General features: G+C 37.4%; 2 protein-coding genes across 6 annotated transcripts in view; both read left to right on the forward strand.

Annotated features, from left to right (window-relative positions):
- The first annotated feature begins 202 nt into the window (after window positions 1–202).
- LOC125271568 (protein NLRC3-like) lies at window positions 203–8,842 on the forward strand. The gene is made up of 7 exons (XM_048195644.1): window positions 203–333; window positions 3,534–3,734; window positions 4,332–6,185; window positions 6,325–6,498; window positions 7,037–7,210; window positions 8,186–8,232; window positions 8,311–8,842. The coding sequence occupies exons 2-7, from the start codon at window positions 3,592–3,594 to the stop codon at window positions 8,838–8,840; spliced, it is 2,922 nt and encodes a 973-aa protein (XP_048051601.1). The 5' UTR covers window positions 203–333; window positions 3,534–3,591; the 3' UTR covers window positions 8,841–8,842.
- A 1,959-nt stretch (window positions 8,843–10,801) lies between these two features.
- LOC125271570 (glutathione hydrolase 1 proenzyme-like) overlaps window positions 10,802–22,106 on the forward strand; it is a 35,133-nt gene continuing 23,828 nt past the window's right edge. Inside the window, exons 1-7 of one of the 5 annotated variants that reach the window (XM_048195646.1) lie at window positions 10,802–10,870; window positions 12,196–12,261; window positions 12,499–12,558; window positions 13,205–13,279; window positions 13,365–13,424; window positions 17,112–17,273; window positions 17,407–17,537. In XM_048195646.1, the coding sequence (XP_048051603.1) occupies window positions 12,533–12,558; window positions 13,205–13,279; window positions 13,365–13,424; window positions 17,112–17,273; window positions 17,407–17,537 (454 nt within the window). In that variant the 5' untranslated portion in view covers window positions 10,802–10,870; window positions 12,196–12,261; window positions 12,499–12,532. Of the gene's footprint in view, window positions 10,871–11,848; window positions 12,262–12,498; window positions 12,559–13,204; window positions 13,280–13,364; window positions 13,425–17,111; window positions 17,274–17,406; window positions 17,538–22,106 lie in introns of those variants that run through there. The other 4 variants (XM_048195649.1, XM_048195651.1, XM_048195648.1 and 1 more) reach the window with 4 other exon arrangements.

Below are 22,106 nucleotides of genomic sequence, written 5' to 3' on the forward strand. Positions count from 1 at the left end.
GCAGTTTATTTTACAATGTGTCTTTTAAACACAATCGTGATAATTGCATTGTAACTGTCAGGTCTCGCTCACTTCCAGTGCCCACGTTTACTTTTTTCAAACTTACTTCGCAATAACAGTGATTACATTTCCCTTTCCACACACGCACGGCCCTTTCGGATTAGAATCTCACTTAAGATGGCGGAATACCCTTTGAAGTTCACTTTGAAGAGCACTGACGGTCGAATGGAACACACCTCAAGTCACCTTATGTGACCAGAAAACAAAAGTAAAAGAAGACACGGAAGAGACGCCAGTCTGGAGATGCAGTGTATTTAACTCCGTTATGCTGTGGTAAGTTCAGAAGTTATTCTTCGTTACAGTGCAAGCGATCATAGAAATAGGCTGCAGGGATTTCAAACAGACGATATTTGCTTAACTTTGTTTTTAAAAGTGCGGGACATGAGTTTGAGTTTAATTTATCGACAGAACTTTAATGTTCTTGTGATAGTTTCATACTACAATATGTTATTAGTAGCTACTATCCAGCAAAAAAAAAAAAAAAGTCAACAAAATACTTTTAATTTCACAAACAACTGCTCTTACTGCGTGCGTGCATGTCTGCGCATGCGTGTACCAGTTTATATTTTGGGTACCAAATGTATAAGGATAGTAAAACCTGAGGTGGAGGACATGGATTTTTTTTGTTTTTTTTTTTTTTTTAAATGTAAAAATGCAGAAAGTTTACTGTGATGGGTAGGGGCAGGGTTAGTGTAAGGGGGCAGAATATACAGTTTGTACAGTATAAAAACTATGGAGAGTCCCTAATAGATTTATATTATTTTCCTATAATATTGAAGTTGAAATTGTAACAATAACAACATTTTCTCTATCAAAATTAACTATTTTGTGATATACTCATATCATGATATAATATCTCACCTGATTATTTTTTTAAGGATCAATCAATCAATTTCCTCCACAATGCATGTGGTGTTTGTGCACCTTACTGCAGGTACCTTGAAATAACAGACCACAGAGTTTAGAGAGATGTAGAAAGTACAATTCCAAAAGTGAAACATTTCAAAATAAACCATTACTGCTAAGGATATTTACATTGTTGGCTGCCATCTTTTGTGTCTCTGTTCAAACACTTTAATTTCCATTTAAAGACCACTGCATTATTTTCTTTAAGTATGAAAATACTCTACTTTTTGCCACAACTTAGGATAAATTGATGTTTTCTACACCACCACTGTTATATAACTGAACTTACCTTTTTGAGGGCCATAACTGACAGAAGGACCTAAGATAATACAAACAAAAGATTCAAGCAACAAATATAACAAAAGAAAAATAATATAAATAGTAAATACATATGTAATTTAATATTTAATAATACAAACTTTAATAAACTTTTTTTGGGAGACAATGCATTTGTAAAGACTGTTGACAATTCGGATTTCCTTTGACCAAGGTCAAAATTTGAAGATAGGCTGTCCCAAATGTGACTTTTGCCACATGAAAATGATTCACTGTGTATTTACCATTATTACATGAATCTAAAATTAAACAGACTCAAGTTCACGTCTGAGAAAATCAGCGGCAGGACCGTTAAAAGTAAATCAGCGGCAGGACCCTTGAAGTAAAATATGTAGCTTCTGCCAGAATGCCTTCCGTATTCAACTTACAGAAAAAGCTGAACTGGCTTTGCATCAGTTACACATTTCCCATAAGTTTAATAGGGAAGGTGTAGGACGTAGCGTAAGCTTTGTGAACTGTAATAGTTTTACACTTTCTGCATACGCTGAATACAGAATTCGGTCTGGTGGAAGCTAGATATGTTATTTCATAACTTGTTAAATATGGATATTTTTTTACACAAACAAATAGCTTCTTGGGGTAATTTTCATTTGAAAGTGAACTAATCCTTTAAGAGCACCTGGGATTCAACCTTATTTTCTTCATGCATGTGGAACAAGTAATGAATTGTAGCCTATATTCAGTTAAATTGCAAGGTGTCAGGTCTGATAATAAACGCATAGGTGACTGGATTTTGCACATGTTGTTATGGAAATGTCAGATGAGGGACGGAATAGGGACGTTCGCAAACTGTCCAGGATAAATGTCCTCAGAATGTCTGCCAGCGAATGTTACAAAGCCGACCAACTGCTAAAAGGATGTTCGCAACGTCTGGGGGATGTCCTCAGTAATATTCTTAACATCAGTGAACAAATACATAGATCCATGGTTAATGCTTGTCTCCTAATGGTCTGGTGGTAGAACTAGTGTGCCAGATGAACAGTATGCAACAGCTTTAGTTTGAAGAGCTCATCTGTGTGAAGAATATAGAGCCTTCCACTACTGATAACACCGGCATCGAATACGCAGCTTGATTACAAAAACAACACATCTCAGAGCCAGATTGCAGTTTAACATGAAGAAATTAATGCTAGTCAGCATCATGAAGAAAATGAAGGTTGACAGTAACGGATGCAACTGCTAATGTGGTATTAGTAGTGGCCCATGATAGATGTATTCTGTGTTTCTAAATGGGCAGTTTGTGTGATCAACAACAGCATACAGTAGCACTGGAATTACACAACATTCAGTGGCACGTGCCACTCACAAACTGACATGAAATAATTTTTTTAAATCACAAAATTAGACTATTTATTTAGGATTTTTTATCACAATTACGTCTGTATCTAGCTGCTCAACTCATCTGTCATTCACTACTGGAGGAGCCTCAACATATGGTGACATGTCAGTACCTAAGCATAGCAGCTTGTGCTAGTGACTTGATTTTGAAATATGCTACAATAAACCTGGCTTTCATGTTTCCAACAACAAAGCACTTGAACATGACTCTGCTTTAGAAGTAGGAAGTAGAATATTTCGGGTAATACATGAAGACAGCTTGAAGGCTAGAATGAGACATACTAGTGAGTGTGCATAGCAAACTAATAGAGGTTTCTGCACTACAGTGTTGGTGCAAAAGTACTATTTAAAATTACTTTTGTAAAAATACTTTATAATAAGATCTTCATATTAGCCTATCAGTCTTTCTGTTGATACAGTACAGTGAATAAATATCCTGTGGTCTTTCAGTTGTTTGTATAATCGAAGTTTAGCATTAAACAAAGTGTCAATCAATTTTCTGCTAATTCTTTTTTTTGTGAATTGGAGTATGTGCAGAGGATTGTGGGTGATGCGAAGGATTTAACTGGCTGAATGATGGGCACAAAACAAAAGCTTTCTTCCAAGGATCCTTCAGACTGAGATGGCCTTACCTGAATGTTGTCTTCTGATTGAGAAACACACTGAAGTGCAAGTGCAGAAGGAAAAAAAATATAATGCAAACATCCAATGTTTACAGTGATAATCAGATAGCCTATTAGTTTAATTTGCAGGTTAGGTTTCTGACCTCAGAAACTAGTAGATTTTGAAGAGCAATGGAGTTTAAAAAGTACTGTTTTACTCCATGAATCTGAGAGATGAAACATGACTGTTGCCAATGTTACTGTACATTTGTTTTTATTGTCCTTTTGAAGGTAATTAGCAGATACATTACTTAAATCAGGAGAAAGAGTTGAGGAATACACATCCAAAATGCATCACTGTGAGGTGATAGAGGAGGACAGGAAGGAGAAAGAAGAGTATGGTGCAGGATCCAGCTGTGTGTCAATGAAGAGTGATCAGTCCATGCGCAATCCCATTACTTTCAGTGATGGAGCCGTGACCTCTGACCCCAGGTACAGTAAGATAACATGTATGCATTTGACAGATGCTTTAAAGACAATTTGGATATATTTTTTTCAGTTAGCATTAGAAATTCCACCTCTGGTAAGAGACTTCTTGCTATGAAACACAATTGCAATGAAACACAATTGCAGCTCCCATTAAGGCATCATATCAGATATTTTGGATTCATTGTTAGCTTGTCTAAGCAATATTAAAACAAACAAACACAAAATTTCATTACATTCTAATGTGTCTAATGTGTTGTATTTTTTGAAGTCCAGCTCCTCTGTATCCTCTCTGTTTTAGAATTAACTACAAACATTTTGTTAAAAAAAGCTTTTAATAATTGGGCTCTCTGATTTCCCTTTGAGATCAGAAAAGCAAAAATTAATTATTATGCGAAGAACGAGACTCAAACAAAAAGGTGTTTGATCGAACAGTGAGTCCAAAACTGTGGAATTAGCTGCCCATGCATATTAGGCCATACCAGTCTCTATTAATCTTTAAATTTAGGAAGAAAGTGCATTTAATATCTTTAGATAGTAATGCTATGTGAACTTTTTCATGCATACATTTTGTTGAAGTTCTGTCTTTTGTGTTGTGTTCAGATCTGTTCCATCCCGCTCTCAGATCCATATCAGGCAGGACAAAACTGAATCAGTCCTGCAGACACACACACTGGAGACTGGAGACTTGCAGAGAGTCAAAGACCAGCACAAAACCAGCATGAAGAGCAATTATGAGAGATTATTTGAGGGAATCAAATGCCAAGGGAATGAAACCCTCCTGAACCGGATCTACACACAGCTCTACATTATAGAGGGAGAGAGAGAAGGAGTGAATGAAGAACATGAGGTTTTACAGATGGAGAAAACAGCCAGAACACAACACTCACAAGACACTCCAATCGACTGCAATGACATCTTTAAAGCCTCACCTGAACCAGTATGTAAGGAGAAAGACCAAATCAAGACTGTTCTTACTAAAGGCATCGCTGGAATCGGAAAAACCGTCTCTGTGCAGAAGTTCATTCTGGACTGGGCCGAGGGAAAAGCCAATCAGGATGTAGATTTCATGTTTATGCTTCCATTTCGAGAGCTGAACTTGATCCAAAATCATCAGTACAGTCTTCACAGTCTTCTGCTGAATATTCATCCTGAACTTCAAGATCTGGATGTAAAGATTTTTGAGGAGAGTAAAGTTGTGTTCATCTTTGATGGTCTGGATGAAAGCAGGATCACACTGATGTTTTCAGAAGCTCAGAAAGTTTCTGATGTGACTGAGACTTCATCACTGGGTGTGTTGATGTCAAACCTCATGAAAGGAGAGCTGCTTCCCTCTGCTCTCATCTGGATCACCTCCAGACCAGCAGCAGCCAATCAGATCCCCTTCACATACATCAACCGTCTGACAGAAATTCAGGGATTCAATGAGCCTCAGAAGGAGGAATATTTCAGGAAGAGAATCAGTGTTGAACATCAAGCCAGCAGAATCATCTCACACATCAGAAGCGCAAGAAGCCTCCACATCATGTGCCACATACCCGTCTTCTGCTGGATCTCATCCACTGTGCTTCAAAAGCTCCTGGTAGATGATCTGAGTGCAGAAATCCCTCAAACTCTGACTGAAATGTACATCCACTTCCTGCTGATTCAGATCAACATGAGGAATCAGAAGTATGAAGAGAGAGATCCAGAGAAACTCCTGCAGTCCAACAGAGAAGTGATTGTGAAACTTGCTGAAGTGGCTTTCAAACAGCTGATGAAGGGCAATATGATGTTCTATGAGGAGGACCTGAGAGAGAGCGGCATAGACGTCACTGACGCCTCAGTGTATTCTGGGATTTGCACTGAGATCTTTAAGGAGGAATCTGTGATTCATCAGAAGAAAGTCTACAGCTTCATTCATCTGAGCGTTCAGGAGTTTCTCGCTGCTTTCTATGCATTTTATCATTATGTAATCAAAAATGTTGACACATTGCAGTTTTGTGATGTGATACATAATCTGCATAGGGATGCAGTAGATAAAGCCCTTGAAAGAAAGAGTGGACACCTGGATCTATTTCTGCGGTTCCTGCTGGGCATTTCACTGGAATCCAATCAGAGACTCTTACAGGATCTACTGACACACACAGAAAACAGTTCAGAGAGCATCAGGAGAACCACACAGTACATTAAAGAAAAGATCAAAGATGATCATGGACTCTCCACTGAAAGATCCATCAATCTGTTCCTCTGTCTGCTGGAAGTGAAAGATCAGACTCTGTCCAGAGAGATTCAGGAGTTTGTGAAATTAGACAAACACTCAGAGAGTAAACTCTCTCCTGCTCACTGCTCAACAATCGCCTACATGCTTCAGATGTCAGAGGAGGTGCTGGATGAGCTGGACCTCAAGAAATACAACACATCAGATGATGGTAGAAGAAGACTGATACCAGCTGTGAGGAACTGCAGAAAAGCACTGTGAGTGTTTAATCATTTTTTAATGTCTTTAATCATTTCATCATGTTATTTGAATGTCTTTTGCAAGAATTAAGCTAATATTATTGAAATACAGTTGAATAATGAGGTAATACAATTCTCATGTTTTTCACTATTTCAGTCTAGTTGGCTGTAATTTCACTGCTCAGTGCTGTAAGAGTTTGTCATCAGCTCTACAATCCTCAAACTGTGTCCTGAGGGAGCTAGATCTGAGTAACAATGACCTGCAGGATTCAGGAGTAAAGCTGCTCTCTGATGGACTGAAGCATTCAAACTGTCAGCTGGAGATACTGAGGTATGCAAGATTTGATATTTGATATGTTGGATGCTTAATACTGTGTACATTGTACATTGTTTAGCACTAATAGTGAGTTTTAGGGATTCAAGTATATACATTTGGAATTTTAGCACTTGTTTGAAGCTATTTCAACAGTTCCACTTAATTTTACATTTTTAACTTCACAAACCAAATGGCCTTGAGGCACAAATTTTGACTGACTAGATTTTCTATTTAAAACATACCTATTAAAAAACATACTACAGCTCATCTTCATATTTTTGTCAAGTTAATAGGTTTTAGAAAGTAAAAATAATCATGTCTGTATGTCTTTGAATTTAATCAGTTAATGGAAAAAGTTAAAGATATTGTGTAGATAATACTTACATAACTTTCATTCTAAAAACACTTTCACTATAAATACAATTTTGCCATAGCAACAAACTATACAACTCTGAAACCTTGTAATCAGGGCATCTTTGTAGATTTAGAGACATATTAACAGATGGACATGGGTAGTTTTCCTCATTTATCAGACTGTCTTGTGTGTCTGTAGGATGTCAGGCTGTATGGTGACCGAGGAAGGGTGTGGTTATGTGTCTTCAGCTCTGAGTTCAAACCCCTCACACCTGAGAGAGCTGGATCTGAGCTACAATCACCCAGGACAATCAGGAGTCCAGCTGCTCAACAAAAAACTGAAGGATCCAAACTACAATCTGCAGATACTCAAGTATGTGGGGCAGTTATGACTCCGCCACTGACTAAGGTCAATTACGTACAGACATGTGTGTGTCTGTATGTACTTGAGTGCCTTAACAGGTAGAGCTAGACTGTCGTGTGAGGAAAATCCATATAGATCCGCTCTGACGGACAAAAAAAAAAAAAAAAACTCAACTCCCTGAAACTTCCTAGCTCTTTCATCCAGATAGCAAAATTCTGTTTTTACTATTATTTCTATTTATTATGTTCTATCTTTATTATTCTTCTTTATGCAAAGCACTTTGGATTACCATTATGTATGAAATGTGCTATACAAATAAAATTGCCTTGCCTTGCCTTGCCTTTATGTGAAGATTACATTAATCGCTACTTTCCGGCATACACCATGAAACGCAAGCTGGATCAGGGTTTACCGTCCCAAATCCATACTTTACTGAACTGAACCGAACCCTACCGCTCGGTTGAAACGAGCCATAAGAGACTGTCATTATCATTCATCTATTCCATTTCTTTTGATCAACTGCTTTTTAATCACCAGTTTCTGCAGTTTTGTTCAATGAAGCCTCAGTTGTTGCATTCTACTTACCATCTTGTACTTGAGTCTGTGTATCCTGGCACAAGCATGTTAAAACTTTTGTGTTTACTATATTTGATGCACTCTATAGTGTGGGTTTATAGAATAACATTTGAATTAAAGCCTTAGTTAAGTAAACTTCTTGATTCATATGACTTTTACAATGCCTTTATGTCCTTTATGGATCTTGAAAAATTTGGCTGCATGGACTTTTAAAGTAGGGACAGAAATCTGTGAGGGAGATGAAATGATGCCGCAATTGTCATTGTTAGTTGAACTATTCCTTTAAGGCTAACATACTCATACTAATAGCCACAAAACTATCATTTTTATTTCATTTTATTTGCAATTTTAACAATCTTCTCAAACCAAATAATTTTTGTTTGTGTGCATGTTTTTGTCAACGTATAGTTTGGACCATGGAGGACATTTCAGAATCACACCAGGACTGAGAAAATGTAAGTCCTCACAGACACACACAAACACACACCTCTCCATGATGTCATAGTTGTTCTGATCTTTCTTTCTGTGTTCAGATGCCTGTGATCTCACACTGGATCCAAACACAGCACACACTCGACTCATCCTGTCTGACAGAAATAAAAAAACAACATATGTGAATGATCTTCAGCTGTATCCTGACCATACAGAGAGATTTAATGACCGAGAGCAGGTTTTGTGTCGAGAGAGTCTGACTGGACGCTGTTACTGGGAGGTTAAATGGAGTGGCTCAGGTAATGTAGCAGTGGCATATAAAGGCATCAACAGGAAAAGTGGGATTGACTGTTCGTATGGATTCAATGAAAAGTCCTGGAGTCTGAACTGTTCTGATGAGAATTACACTGTCTGGTACAACAATAAGAGCACTGATGTATCTGGCCCTTCAGCCCGCTCTAATAGAGTAGGAGTGTATGTGGACGTGTCGGCCGGCACTCTGTCCTTCTACAGTGTCTCTGACACACACACATTCACACACATATACACATTCAACACCACATTCACTGAACCCCTCTATGCTGGATTTGGGGTTTACCCAGAATCTTCAGTGTCTCTGTGTCAGATTTAACCCCCCCCCCCCCCCCCAAAAAAATAGAAAGAAAAAGTCATTGTGATTTTATATCTTGTCGTTGCAACATTCTCACTTTCTCATTGTGAGTTAAGTAATAGTCAAGTGCAAGAAATTTGTATAAATTTGCAGTGTGAGATATAAAGTTGCAGTTATGTAGTCACATTCAAATCCAGACTCAAAACACATCTGTTTAGCTGTGCATTTACTGAATGAGCACTGTGCCACGTCCGAACTTATTGCACTCTATTTTATTTATTTATCTTATCCTTTTTTTATTCTAAACTGTTTTAATACATTTTTTATTCTCTACTTTTATTGCTATTTCTATTTTTATGAACTGATTTCATTACATTTTACATCAATTTTTTAATTCTTATGTATTTGTTTCCTTTTTATGTAAAGCACTTTGAATTACCATTGTGCATAAATGTGCTATATAAATAAACTTGCCTTCACTGAATAGCTGCCAATTAAATATAAAGCACTAGTCTTTGAATTTGAAGTTGCAAGACTTTCTCGGCTGTGTTTCACTCTTTTGAAATCAGTGGCGCTTAGTACATCAACAAGGTTTCCCTTTTAATGAACTATGAAGCGTAACTTCCACAGGAGCAAATAAGAGATGTGATTAGTCGGATTTTCTATCATATTGTCAATGTGAATGAATTACCACCACACAACCACCTAGCTAAGAAACCACCTACACTAAAGAAACATTGTACAATACAGTTTAATGTCACTGAGCATTTTCACAAAATATTCTGAAGGGTCCCGTAATTAATTTGGTAAGCTTGCTACAAACTTTATAAATATTAAAAATAGCCAGCTATAATTTTATCTAATATGTTTATTAGAAAACAAAAGCATCTCCAAAAGAAGTACACATTGATAATTAAATTGTAATTTGCTGTTCGTGTGTTGTTTGTTTACACATTTGGTTAAACTCGGGGACTTTTTTTTTTTTTTTTTTTTTGGAAAAATGACCTCACACAAATTGCATTTGTCAGGTGTATGTTTATTTCTGTTTAGTTTAAGTGTGTTTTGGTTCTGGTTTGCCTTGGTTCCCTGGGCTTATTAGTTTCCACAGTTCCTAATTAATTTTGCACTTAGTTTACTCTGTTCAGGTTTTAGTCTCGTTTCAGTTTACGGTGTGTTATATTATTCCTGGTGTTTCCTTTGTGAATTTATTATAAAGACCCTGATGTGATCTGTTATACACTGTATTTTGCACCATGTTAAGGCTTAGAAATAATGGTGATGAAAAAAAAAATCACATAGACTATTTCCACATATTCAAATCTATATAATGTGTATTTTCTGGTGGTATGTAATAAATTATTTGGTCATAATAGGCAGGAGGAGTGATATTATTATTCTAAAACCACACATTTTGAGGGTATCCTATGGGTTTATATATCTGTCAAAATGTCCTGAACCAGTCGAGGCTTCGGACGTCATCAACAGTGTCACTGGTCTAAAGCATGGTTTCCCAAACGGAGGTTCGTGAGGGAATTGCAGGGGGTTCATAAGTTGATGATAAGCAATTAATTAAATTATAATTAAGTAATTAAATTCAAACAAATAGGTTAAATAATATTCAAATAAAAAAAATATAAATAAAACTTGCTAACAAAAATGTATATTTTATTTCTTTAATCTGCATGCCATGTGACCATTCAGGTACAGAACTGAATGTGTCTATGGCTGAACAAGAGTCACAAGCACAGATCACCTCACTTCGCCCATTTCGCCTCACCTTGACAAGATGATGGAGGAAGATTTGGTTTCAAAGTGAAATGTAAATGCCCCTATTTAAGCGAGTTTGTCATTTACTGTTATTTTTTTTGTTTGTTTGTTTGTTTTCATTAAGAATAATAATGAATCCATCATTAAAATGCGTTCACGGGCGTTCATAACCGTGCGTGGCGCGGAGCCGTTATGAATGCCCGTGTGGCCATGGGCTTTTTACTTTCACTTTTGAATTAGAGGTTTAAAAGCCCCCGCCGGTGTTGTCGCACGTCGATTAACAGGTAGGACATTTTTCTTACTGTCACATAACTAGTTTATATGTGTAACAACAATAGATATGTAAAATTACTACTGATAAAAAACTTTCAAATGGATAAATCAATATTTTTGAAGTAAATATGCAAATGTGCAATTAAATTATTGAAATGTAGCCTATAGTTCAAATCTCAAGTAAATTATTTGGTCAAATGGGTTCAGTTGACAAAAAAGTTTGAAAACTCCTAGTCTAAAGCGATACGCGCTTCACTGAAAGCTTCCGGGATTTCTCGACACACGCTCCGAAGCTTCGGCTCATACCTTAACATCACTAGCAATATCCTCATATCTTCAAGTAAACAATATTACCTGATCATATTTTGTCTAGCTTCATCAAACTAACTGACACGAACACTCTACTGACCGAAAGCCAGACTCGGGTGATTTATGCTGTGTGAACTGCACATGCAGCACCGTTCGGTTGCCAGGCGCGCTCATTGTTCTTCATTGTTCTTCATTGCCCATCCAGACAAACTAAACGGAACTTACATGAACAAACAAAAAACAGTTGTATTTTTTAGCTAACAATAATTGTTACAGAAAATAAAGTTATTTCTGTGTTGCCACACCTGAATTCAAACGTTAAGTATAAACTTTTATTTATGTTGAGTGAGTCAATGGTAAACATGATCTTCATGTAATTATGCACCTTTCTCGTTATGTAAATATACATTTAATGATGATTAAAATGTTGTTGTTTTTTTCGTTCAAGTTGATAGTTTTCTTTTTATAACTGTTTCTGTTTATAGTTTTCATATAACCTGACATCACCCCTCTTTGTTCAAGCATGGGAGGAAAAAAATTATGTACTTCCGTGATCACAAATGCTGAATTTTGCAGCTGAAGCCAAGATCAACCAATGAGAGAAAAGCTTGTTAGACTATTCTCAAAGCGAAGCCTGGTATCAGAACAGGAGACCTTTTCATTTTTGTCTGTATTGTTGATCCCTGTATGACTTTTTCTTAATGGGATAGTTCACTCAAAAGTACATCAAATATGGGAAAACAAAGCTCCGCCGTACGCTTGCATGACATATGATATATTGATCCTCATTTACATTGAATTAAAAAAACAAAAAGTGACAATTTTCCCTCCTCTTCTTAGAACACCACTGTACACAATAGGCTAATTGAAAACTGTATGTACAAAGTAGGCCTACAGGTTCAAATACAGCTCAAGGAAACACGCTCAGCAGTGTTGCAGACATGAACAGGAAACAGCTTCACAGGAAGCAGCACTGTGGACAGTCCTGCGGTTACCATGTGTACTATTCAACTGTCTGTTTTTGTAGCAAATGTTACATCTAATCTGCTGTGCCAACACAACGGCTGTCCTTTCAGCTCCTCCTCTGACTACGGTAATATATTTTATTTCATATTTTATTAAATGCGTTGATATTGAGAGGGTGAAAGAAAGTTCCATATCTTTTAAATCTTTGTTCTTTTTTCCACTGAAATTTGAGAGAAGCTGCTTTTTTTGTATGGCATACCAGCATTGGATCTCTGAAACCAGAACAAAAAATACAGTGTATGCTCATAATAAACTGAAATGAAAAAAATAAAATGTAATTCTAAACATTATTATTATTTTACAGTTTCTTTAAACTGGTGGACAGGGACTATTCAATAATGGGTTGTCTCACAAGCAAGTCAAGGTGATGAAGCATGCAAACACACACACACACACACACACACACACACACACACACACACACACACACACAGTACTATGATAACTGTAAAGGATCAAGATGTAGCATATTCCATTTTGCATGATAAAAGGATGAAGTGACAGAATAATTTACATGACATGATTTGGTCAGGTTTGGTCAGTTGATGAAATACGGTAAAGAGAAATGTTTGTGTGAAATCTGCTAAATGAGAGCTTCACATTATTTTTATGGTAGCTATGCCATAAAGTAAATATATGCAATATGAAAATTATTTTCAAATAAAGTATTTTCTTTAAAAGACAATATTTGGTCTTCAAAAAGTCTTTTTCCAAAAAGTACATCTTGAAAAGGTTGGGTTGTCTTATATTCATGGTCCTCTTATATTCGGAAAAATACAGTACATTTTTACAACTAAATTAAGACATTAAGTAAAGTAAACTAAAAAAATATTATTTAGAACAACTGTTGGATTTTATAGTGTGCGAGCAGATTCTCAGTTGCTGCTGTAACAGATAATAAAAGATGAATAAATTTAAGTTAACTTTCAAGCAGCTTAAGATGCTGTTTATATGAATGTTTATACGTATATGTGTGTTATAAAATACTTTTTTATTACTCTCTGGACCAGCAGGGAGAGATCAGAGGCTCCAGGACCCACTGGTGTGTCTGTGACGAGTGATGGACCAGTGACCTCTGACCCTCTGTTAGTATAAACATTCACTTGCTAATTTACTGTAGTGCTTTTTTATTTTTATTTATTTATTATTATTATTTATTATTTTTGTCAGAATCGCACAGAGATCAGATCTTCCAGGAATCAGCGCTGCATCCACAGAGCCACCTCCTCGGTTAGTATAATCATTTACTTACTTTGCTAATTCACTGTAGTTCATCTCGGATGATATCCAGTAATCAGTATTTTTCTTATGGTCACAAACTATACACATGCATATATTCTAATGTTGCATGGTATACTGGTACTAGAAATGTATCGCAGTACCCTGATGTTACAAACAGTACAAAACGAAATTGACAATCAAAAAAAAAAAAAAAAAAAACACTTCATGCTGCAATGCATGATGGGCGGCTTCATAGTAGAAAACTCATCTTTGATTCCCAATCTTTTTAGTTTTGATTATCATCGTTGTTGTGATTCATATCCAAAATCTTGATCTGTGTGTGACTACATGATAAAGTTACTCAAACAGACTGTGTCTTGTTGTGAAGAGACAGTGTTTCCCACTGAGACACTTGTGCTGCCCTTTGCACAGAGGAGTAAAGTCCAGGGTTCAGAACGTAAAAATCCTGCCATATGTTTATTTCACCCACTGAAGCAGTGTTAAAGTTAAAGATATAATTAAGTGATTAATTGAGTGATGATTGACCATTATTGAAGACACCTGATGATAACAAGCAGAATCACCAAAGGAGAAAATCACAATATTTAAGCCACCATCGTGGAGATGAGTGTTTGCTTTAGTTGGGCTCTTGACCCTTGACTTTTTAATATTAGATTTTGTTTGGGCTGTTTTAACAGCTAGTTAAAGCTACAGTCCTCGATTTTTGGCCCTCTAGCGGTTAATAAACAGAACTGCAAGCGTCTTGCGGAAGAACATTGTAGCCGGAGCTACTTTTCCCCATGTATGTCTATGGCGAGTCACGCACTTACTGTGATACTCTGCGGCGGGTCCTACCAGTCCGGTCTGAAATAGTCCGGATATAAACACTTATTACACTTATACCATAATAATTCAGGGTAAGACAAAAACACGGTTTGGAAAATGGATTCATGTTGTACATTCTGATTATATAATTTTTGTAAATTTTGAACACAAAAAAAGTTACAGACAGCAGCTTTAAGCAAACAGAAAAGATGATCAGACTTGAACACAACTTTTGAGAAATCCTTCAGATTATATTGATAAAGCTGATCTTCCTCTGTAGAATCACAGTGCTGCTGTAATCAATAATGTAAATCTAACTCAGAGATTGGGCTCTAAATGAGTTCAATAATTATCATGTGAAAACATAACCAACAACACCTGATCATCTTTTCTCTTTGCTTGTGTGGTTATTACAACTCAGTTACAGCAGCCAAACAAAATCTAATATTAAAAAGTCAAGGGTCAAGAGCTCAACTAAGGTAAACCCTCATCTCCATGATGGTGACTAACAAATTTTGATTTGTTATCATCAGATATCTTCAATAATGTTCACTCATCACTGTTAATCACTTAATTATCTCATTAACTTTAACACTGCTTCAGTGTTCATTTAACACTCTTATTTTAACACTTTAACACTCTTGAGTGTGATCTCACATACAGGTCCTTCTCAAAAAATTAGCATATTGTGATAAAGTTCATTATTTTCCATAATGTAATGATAAAAATTAAACTTTCATATATTTTAGATTCATTGCACACCAACTGAAATATTTCAGGTCTTTTATTGTTTTAATACTGATGATTTTGGCATACAGCTCATGAAAACCCAAAATTCCTATCTCAAAAAATTAGCATATCATGAAAAGGTTCTCTAAACGAGCTATTAACCTAATCACCTGAATCAACTAATTAACTCTAAACACCTGCAAAAGATTCCTGAGGCTTTTAAAAAACCCCAGCCTGGTTCATTACTCAAAACCGCAATCATGGGTAAGACTGCCGACCAGAAGGCCATCATTGACACCCTCAAGCGAGAGGGTAAGACATAGAAAGAAATTTCTGAACGAATAGGCTGTTCCCAGAGTGCTGTATCAAGGCACCTCAGTGGGAAGTCTGTGGGAAGGAAAAAGTGTGGCAAAAAATGCTGCACAACGAGAAGAGGTGACCGGACCCTGAGGAAGATTGTGGAGAAGGACCGATTCCAGACCTTGGGGGACCTGCGGAAGCAGTGGACTGAGTCAGACAGGTGGACAAGTGCCGCATTCCCCAGGTCAAGCCACTTTTGAACCAGAAACAGCGGCAGAAGCGCCTGACCTGGGCTACAGAGAAGCAGCACTGGACTGTTGCTCAGTGGTCCAAAGTACCTTTTTCGGATGAAAGCAAATTTTGCATGTCATTCGGAAATCAAGGTGCCAGAGTCTGGAGGAAGACTGGGGAGAAGGAAATGCCAAAATGCCTGAAGTCCAGTGTCAAGTACCCACAGTCAGTGATGGTCTGGGGTGCCATGTCAGCTGCTGGTGTTGGCCCACTGTGTTTTATCAAGGGCAGGGTCAATGCAGCTAGCTATCAGGAGATTTTGGAGCACTTCATGCTTCCATCTGCTGAAAAGCTTTATGGAGATGAAGATTTAGTTTTTTCAGCACGACCTGGCACCTGCTCACAGTGCCAAAACCACTGGTAAACGGTTTACTGACCATGATATTACTGTGCTCAATTGGCTTGCCAACTCTCCTGACCTGAACCCCATAGAGAATCTGTGGGATATTGTGAAGAGAAAGTTGAGAGACGCAAGACCCAACACTCTGGATGAGCTTAAGGCCGCTATCGAAGCATCCTGGGCCTCCATAACACCTCAGCAGTGCCACAGGCTGATTGCCTCCATGCCACGCCGCATTGAAGCAGTCATTTCTGCAAAAGGATTCCCGACCAAGTATTGAGTGCATAACTGAACATAATTATTTGAAGGTTGACTTTTTTTGTATTAAAAACACTTTTCTTTTATTGGTCGGATGAAATATGCTAATTTTTTGAGATAGGAATTTTGGGTTTTCATGAGCTGTATGCCAAAATCATCAGTATTAAAACAATAAAAGACCTGAAATATTTCAGTTGGTGTGCAATGAATCTAAAATATATGAAAGTTTAATTTTTATCATTACATTATGGAAAATAATGAACTTTATCACAATATGCTAATTTTTTGAGAAGGACCTGTATACTGCCAGGAGAGTTAATTTAACACTGGAGTTAATAGGCTTAATAGTACCGTGAAAGTGATTCAAAACCATAACGAGTCGTATGCTCTCCAAATGCATCTTGATCAAGCCTTTTGCTGTGTACCTCCTGGCTGAAAAACTGTGCTAATTAGAAAATCCAGGTGATTGGAACAAAATACTGAGGAGGACTTTTACTTTCTGAACCTGGACTTTACACCTCTGATATTAGTACCTTTTTGGAGTAAAAACGGTACAAAATGTCCCTTTAAAGGTACTGCCCCAGTGACAAACTGTTGTACCACTAAAGGTACAATTTTAAACCCCTTTTTTTTTTCTGTGCACACACACACACACACACACACACACACACACACACAAACAATAGTAAACTAGTAAAATGTTAAAATATAAAAGAAAATCTACTAGTTCTCAGAATTGTAGAGGTTCAAGATGTAGCATATTCCATATTGAATTATAAAAGTATTATGTGACACACTGAAACATGATTTGATCAGGTATGCCAGTTGATAATATAAGGAAGAGATAAGCGCTTCTCTGCCTAAAAAATAAAAATGATTCCACAGAACATTTGAATTCTGTTTATGTAAATAAGAAATATCAAATATCTCAAACTCTGGTGGTCTACTTTCAGCCCAAGCCTGAGCAAGAAGTGGTGTCTGCCCCTGATTGCCGGCTTAGTGATTTCAGGGGTTGTGGTATTAATATTTTATTCCATCAATTCGAGACACCATGATAAGTGCTATTCTGAAGCAGCAGTGGCAGCAGATGCCGGAACGTGCTCTAAGATTGGGAGGTATGTTTCTAAAGAGCCACATTTATGTTTCTGGGGAAGATTCCCTGCATGAATTCTTAGAATCTGCATTACTAATATGAAGTCACTTGAATTGTTCACTTGACTTTACACAGAGCTCTTTAATGTCTTACAGTGACATGTTGAAGCGTAACGGTTCAGCTGTTGATGCTGCTATTGCTGCTCTGCTGTGTGTGAGTCTGGTTAATGCCCAGAGCATGGGCATCGGAGGTGGCGTGGTTTTCACCATATACGATCCATCAACAGGTACGTGGGCTTTGAGAGACTTAACCAGACTGCCATAACAATTCCCCGCAATGGCAACAGTTCAAGAAACAAACAAAACAACAACAACAACAAAAAACAGACCTCATATAAGAGTTCATCTTTATAAAGCACAGATGATACTTATCATTGAGAACAAGACAGTATTTTAACACAAATTTTTAAGAAATTTTCAATGACAAAATATATGACTAAAAAAAAATGACTGTTTGGCTGAAATTCACAAAGTGCGAAACAATGCAGATGCATTTTGAAATGTTTTAACTAATCTTGAGCTGTGACTAATGATTAATTTGATTATCAAGTAACTGTTACACACACACACACACACATATACACAAAAAAAAGGTTCTTCAGCGGTTCTTTGGGGTGGTATATAGCACAACTACTGTATAAAGAACCTGTTAAGAGCCTGTATAGTCCTTTAAAGGTTTTCTAACTGTCTTTTAGTTTCCATGTTTAGTTGCAGAAAGGATTAAAAACAACATTACAATACACTGTTTAAAAAATGTAAAATGAATGGCAGCACAGGGTGCCAAACATTTACCATTAATGAAATAATTGTTAAAGATAAAAATTAATAATGATTCATATTGTAATTCAAATAATATTTAATAATTCTTATTGTAATTTAAAAAAAAAGTTACAGGTATTTTCTGGATTAGTAGTATTGTGAAACATTTTGTGTAAAACTCTTGTATAATCATTAACAAACAACATCACATGTAACATCTAATGTAACTATCACTGCATCAACAACTACACAGCTACTGCCTTTAATTAAAGAAACATGCAGCATAACATTAATGTTTCTTCTTCTCCTGGACTGAAGCACAGGCTTTACTCTCTCCAGCACAATGATAACCTCAAACAAAAATGGTGCTAAATAGTAGTGATGTTACGGTCTGTGCTGAGGCTTCGGAGCGTGTGTCGAGAAATCCCGGAAGCTTTCAGTGAAGCGCGTATCGAGGCTTGCATCGCTTTAGATCAGTGACGTCATTGATGACGTTCGAAGGCTCGCTTCTGTCTGACTGGTTCAGGATGCGGTTCGAATCTTGGCGCGACATTTTGACAGATATATAAACTCATGCGATCCCCTTAGAATGTGTGGTTTTAGAATAATAATAACACCCCTCCTGCCTGTTATAACCAAAGAATTGATTTACACATATTTGATAGCCCCATTCATTTGAAGCCAATACGTTTATTACACAGTTATGTTATACAATCATTACAACCAGAAAATACACATTACATTAAAATAAATATATTAGTCTTTGTGGAAATTGATTTTTTCTTCACCGTTATATCTTAAAATACAGTGTATCACGTGATTACATCAGGTCATCTGTAATGAATCTGCATGTTTTACACTCTTTGACCACCAAGTGGAATTGTGAGCAAATGAAGCCTCGAGAATTTAACCCTTATGTGAACCACTTGGCTGAAAAGCTTCAATGCTTCATGAGGCTTCATCTCACCATCAATACTAAATAGCACTAAAAGTGGTTAATTGGCTTGTAATCATAGAGGAACCACTTTAAGCGCTATATAACACCTATCTTTAAAGGACCTATACAGCACCTTTGTCAAATGGCAAAAGTCTTTGTCAAGAGTCTCATGTGGGTGCCCTGCTATGTTTCCTTATAGATTTGGGGACCTTGGGGTCAAAATCTTAATTTTACTAAAAATTTAAAAAAACTAAAAAAAGTTTTCTTTTATTTTAAATTATAGTCAAAACTCTGTAAAATGATCTCTAAATTAACAACTTGACTGTTATTTTAAGTATTGTGACATTAATGACAAATTACAGTAATTCACTTTTTTGCACAGCAAAAAATAATTTATTATTTTCAGTAATAAAGTTTGATGATTTATGGCAGGGCGCCCATACCCAATCCAAGATGGTGCCCTACTTGGCAGACGTCTTTGTTCGCTCCTGTCGAGAACACTCCTTTTCTGTGTTTATTTCAGTGTTTCCCAACCCTGTTCCTGGAGGCACACTAACAGTACACATTTTCCTAATCTTCCTAATCAAACACACCAGATTCAACTCATCAGTTCGTTAGTAGAAACTCCAAGACCAGAAATATATGTTCAGATAAGGGAGACATTCAAAATGTGTACTGTTAGTGTGCCTTCAGGAACAGGGTTGGGAAACACTGGTTTATTTTAATTAGTATTTTAGTACTTTTGTTTCACGGAAATTGCGGACACATAATATATGATAGAGAGATGTTATTAAAGATTGGATTGAGAACCCATGGACTGTCTTGTAGTCTCCGGGATTTGGATTGCATTGTACACCTGTTCACAAACGGAGCATCCCTACCACTCTCGATCTCACCTGGAAAGCCTAACCGATAGGTAGAGGGACACAAGTGGAGGAGACCCACACAGCAAAAGGACTCCGTATCGGATCCACCACGGAGGTATCGCGCAGAGGTGGAAAGTCCAGGGCTCAGAAAGTGAAAGTCCAGGGCTCAGAAAGTAAAAGTCCTGACATATTTTTTTTCCACCCACTGAAGCAGTGTTAAAGTTAATGAGATAGTTAAGTGATTAATTGAGTGATGATTGAGCATTATTGAAGACACCTGATGATAACAAGCAGAATCACCAAAGGAGAAAATCACAATTTTTAAGACACCATCACAGAGGTCAGGGTTTGTTTTAGTTGAGCTCTTGATCCTTGACTTTTTAACATTAGAATTTACTTGGGCAGTTTTAACTGCATTAAAACTAACCAGACAAGCAAAGTTAAAACATGATCAGGTGGTGTTGGTTATGTTTTCACATAATCATTATTTGATCTGAATCACTGAACTCATCTAGAGCCCAATCTCTGAGTTAGATTTACATTATTGATTACAGCAGCACTGTGACTCTACAGCACAAGATCCAGTTTTTTTTTTCAAAATAATTCAAAGGTTTCATCAAAAGTTCTTAGGAAAAAAAGCACTCATTTAGACACACAGAGATCAAGAATCATCCTGTGAATCTCAACAGTGGTGGCCATCATAAAGCATGTTGCAGTGCATTCTGGGTGCCACCAATCAAAACTCATCCACGGCTCCCATCATGCATTGGTGCATGAATAAATTATGAGCTGAATTGTTTTAGTAATTTTCTTTATTCTCACTATTTTGTTTTTTGCTGTTTTTATGGGACTTTTTAGTAGCTTGTTTTCTAATGTTCAGAGTTGATCAGAATATGTTGCTTGTCACCGTTGTTGAGATTCACAGACTGATTCTTGATGTCTGTGTGTGCCTTAAAGAAGTTTTCTTTTGTTTTATTCAGAGCAACGTTTGTGAAACCATTTGGATTACACTGATAAAGCTGATTTTGTGCTGTAATCAATAATGTAAATCTAACTCAGAGATTGGGCTCTAAATGAGTTCAGTGATTCAGATCAAATAATGATTATGTGAAAACATAACCAACGTTACCTGATCATCTTTTGTCTTTGCTTGTCTGGCTGTTATAATTCAGTTAAAACTGCCCAAACAAATTCTAATATTAAAAAGTGAAGGGTCAAAAGCCCAACTAAAGCAAACCATGACCACTGTGATGGTGTCTTAAAAATTGTGATTTTCTCCTTTGGTGATTCTTGTTATCATCAGGTGTCTTCAATAATGCTCAATCATCACTCAATTAATCACTTATTTATCTCATTAATGCTTCAGTGGGTGGAAAAAAAATATGGCAGGACTTTTACTTTCTGAGCCCTGGACTTTCCACCTCTGCCGCGAACGGACCCGTATCGGAGTCCACTTGCTCGCAGTGACGGATCCGCAACGAAGGCGGATCACGGACCCGCCTTGGCTTCGCGTTGCATCCGCTCCGCATCCGCGATTAAAACCTTACCTCCGCGGCGGGTCCGTTTGGGACCCGCAAATTGATACAACCGTTACAGTAAAGGCGCGTGCGCGTCCGCGGATCCGACATGGGTCCGCTCAGGATCCGCTGATTGACAGTAGAATTTATGGTGCCGCCCGGATGCGGATCTGATCCTCTGGGCGGCGTCAAAACGGATGTGACAGTCACGCGGGTTTGGCGACTTGAATGCGGATCCGCCACGGAGTCCCTTGCTGTGTGGGGAGGCAAGCGAGCGGGGCTGCATGCTAGGCTAAAGGCTCGAGCAACCAGGCCGCCCCTTCCTAGCCTGTTGCTCGCAAATGTTCGGTCGCTGCAAAACAAAATGGATGAGATCCGCACCAGTGTTTCAATTCAAAGGGAGTACAGGGACTGCTGTGCACTAATATTTACTGAAACATGGCTACATGAGGATATTCTGGACACTGCCATCTCTCTACAAACTCACTCCGTACACCGGAGTGATCAAACATTTGCCTCTGGTAAGAGCAAAGGCGGCGGAGTCGGCATCTATGTTAACAACTCTTGGTGCTCGGATGTGAGTATTATGTAAAAATACTGTTCACCCGATATATAACTATTGATGTTGAAATGCTGACCTTTCTACCTACCGCGGAAATTTAGTGTTATTTTTATCACAGCGGTTTACATTCAACCACAAGCAGATACACAGACAGC

This window comes from Megalobrama amblycephala, linkage group LG7, assembly GCF_018812025.1.
Source record: "Megalobrama amblycephala isolate DHTTF-2021 linkage group LG7, ASM1881202v1, whole genome shotgun sequence".
NCBI classification, from domain to species: Eukaryota; Metazoa; Chordata; class Actinopteri; order Cypriniformes; family Xenocyprididae; genus Megalobrama; species Megalobrama amblycephala.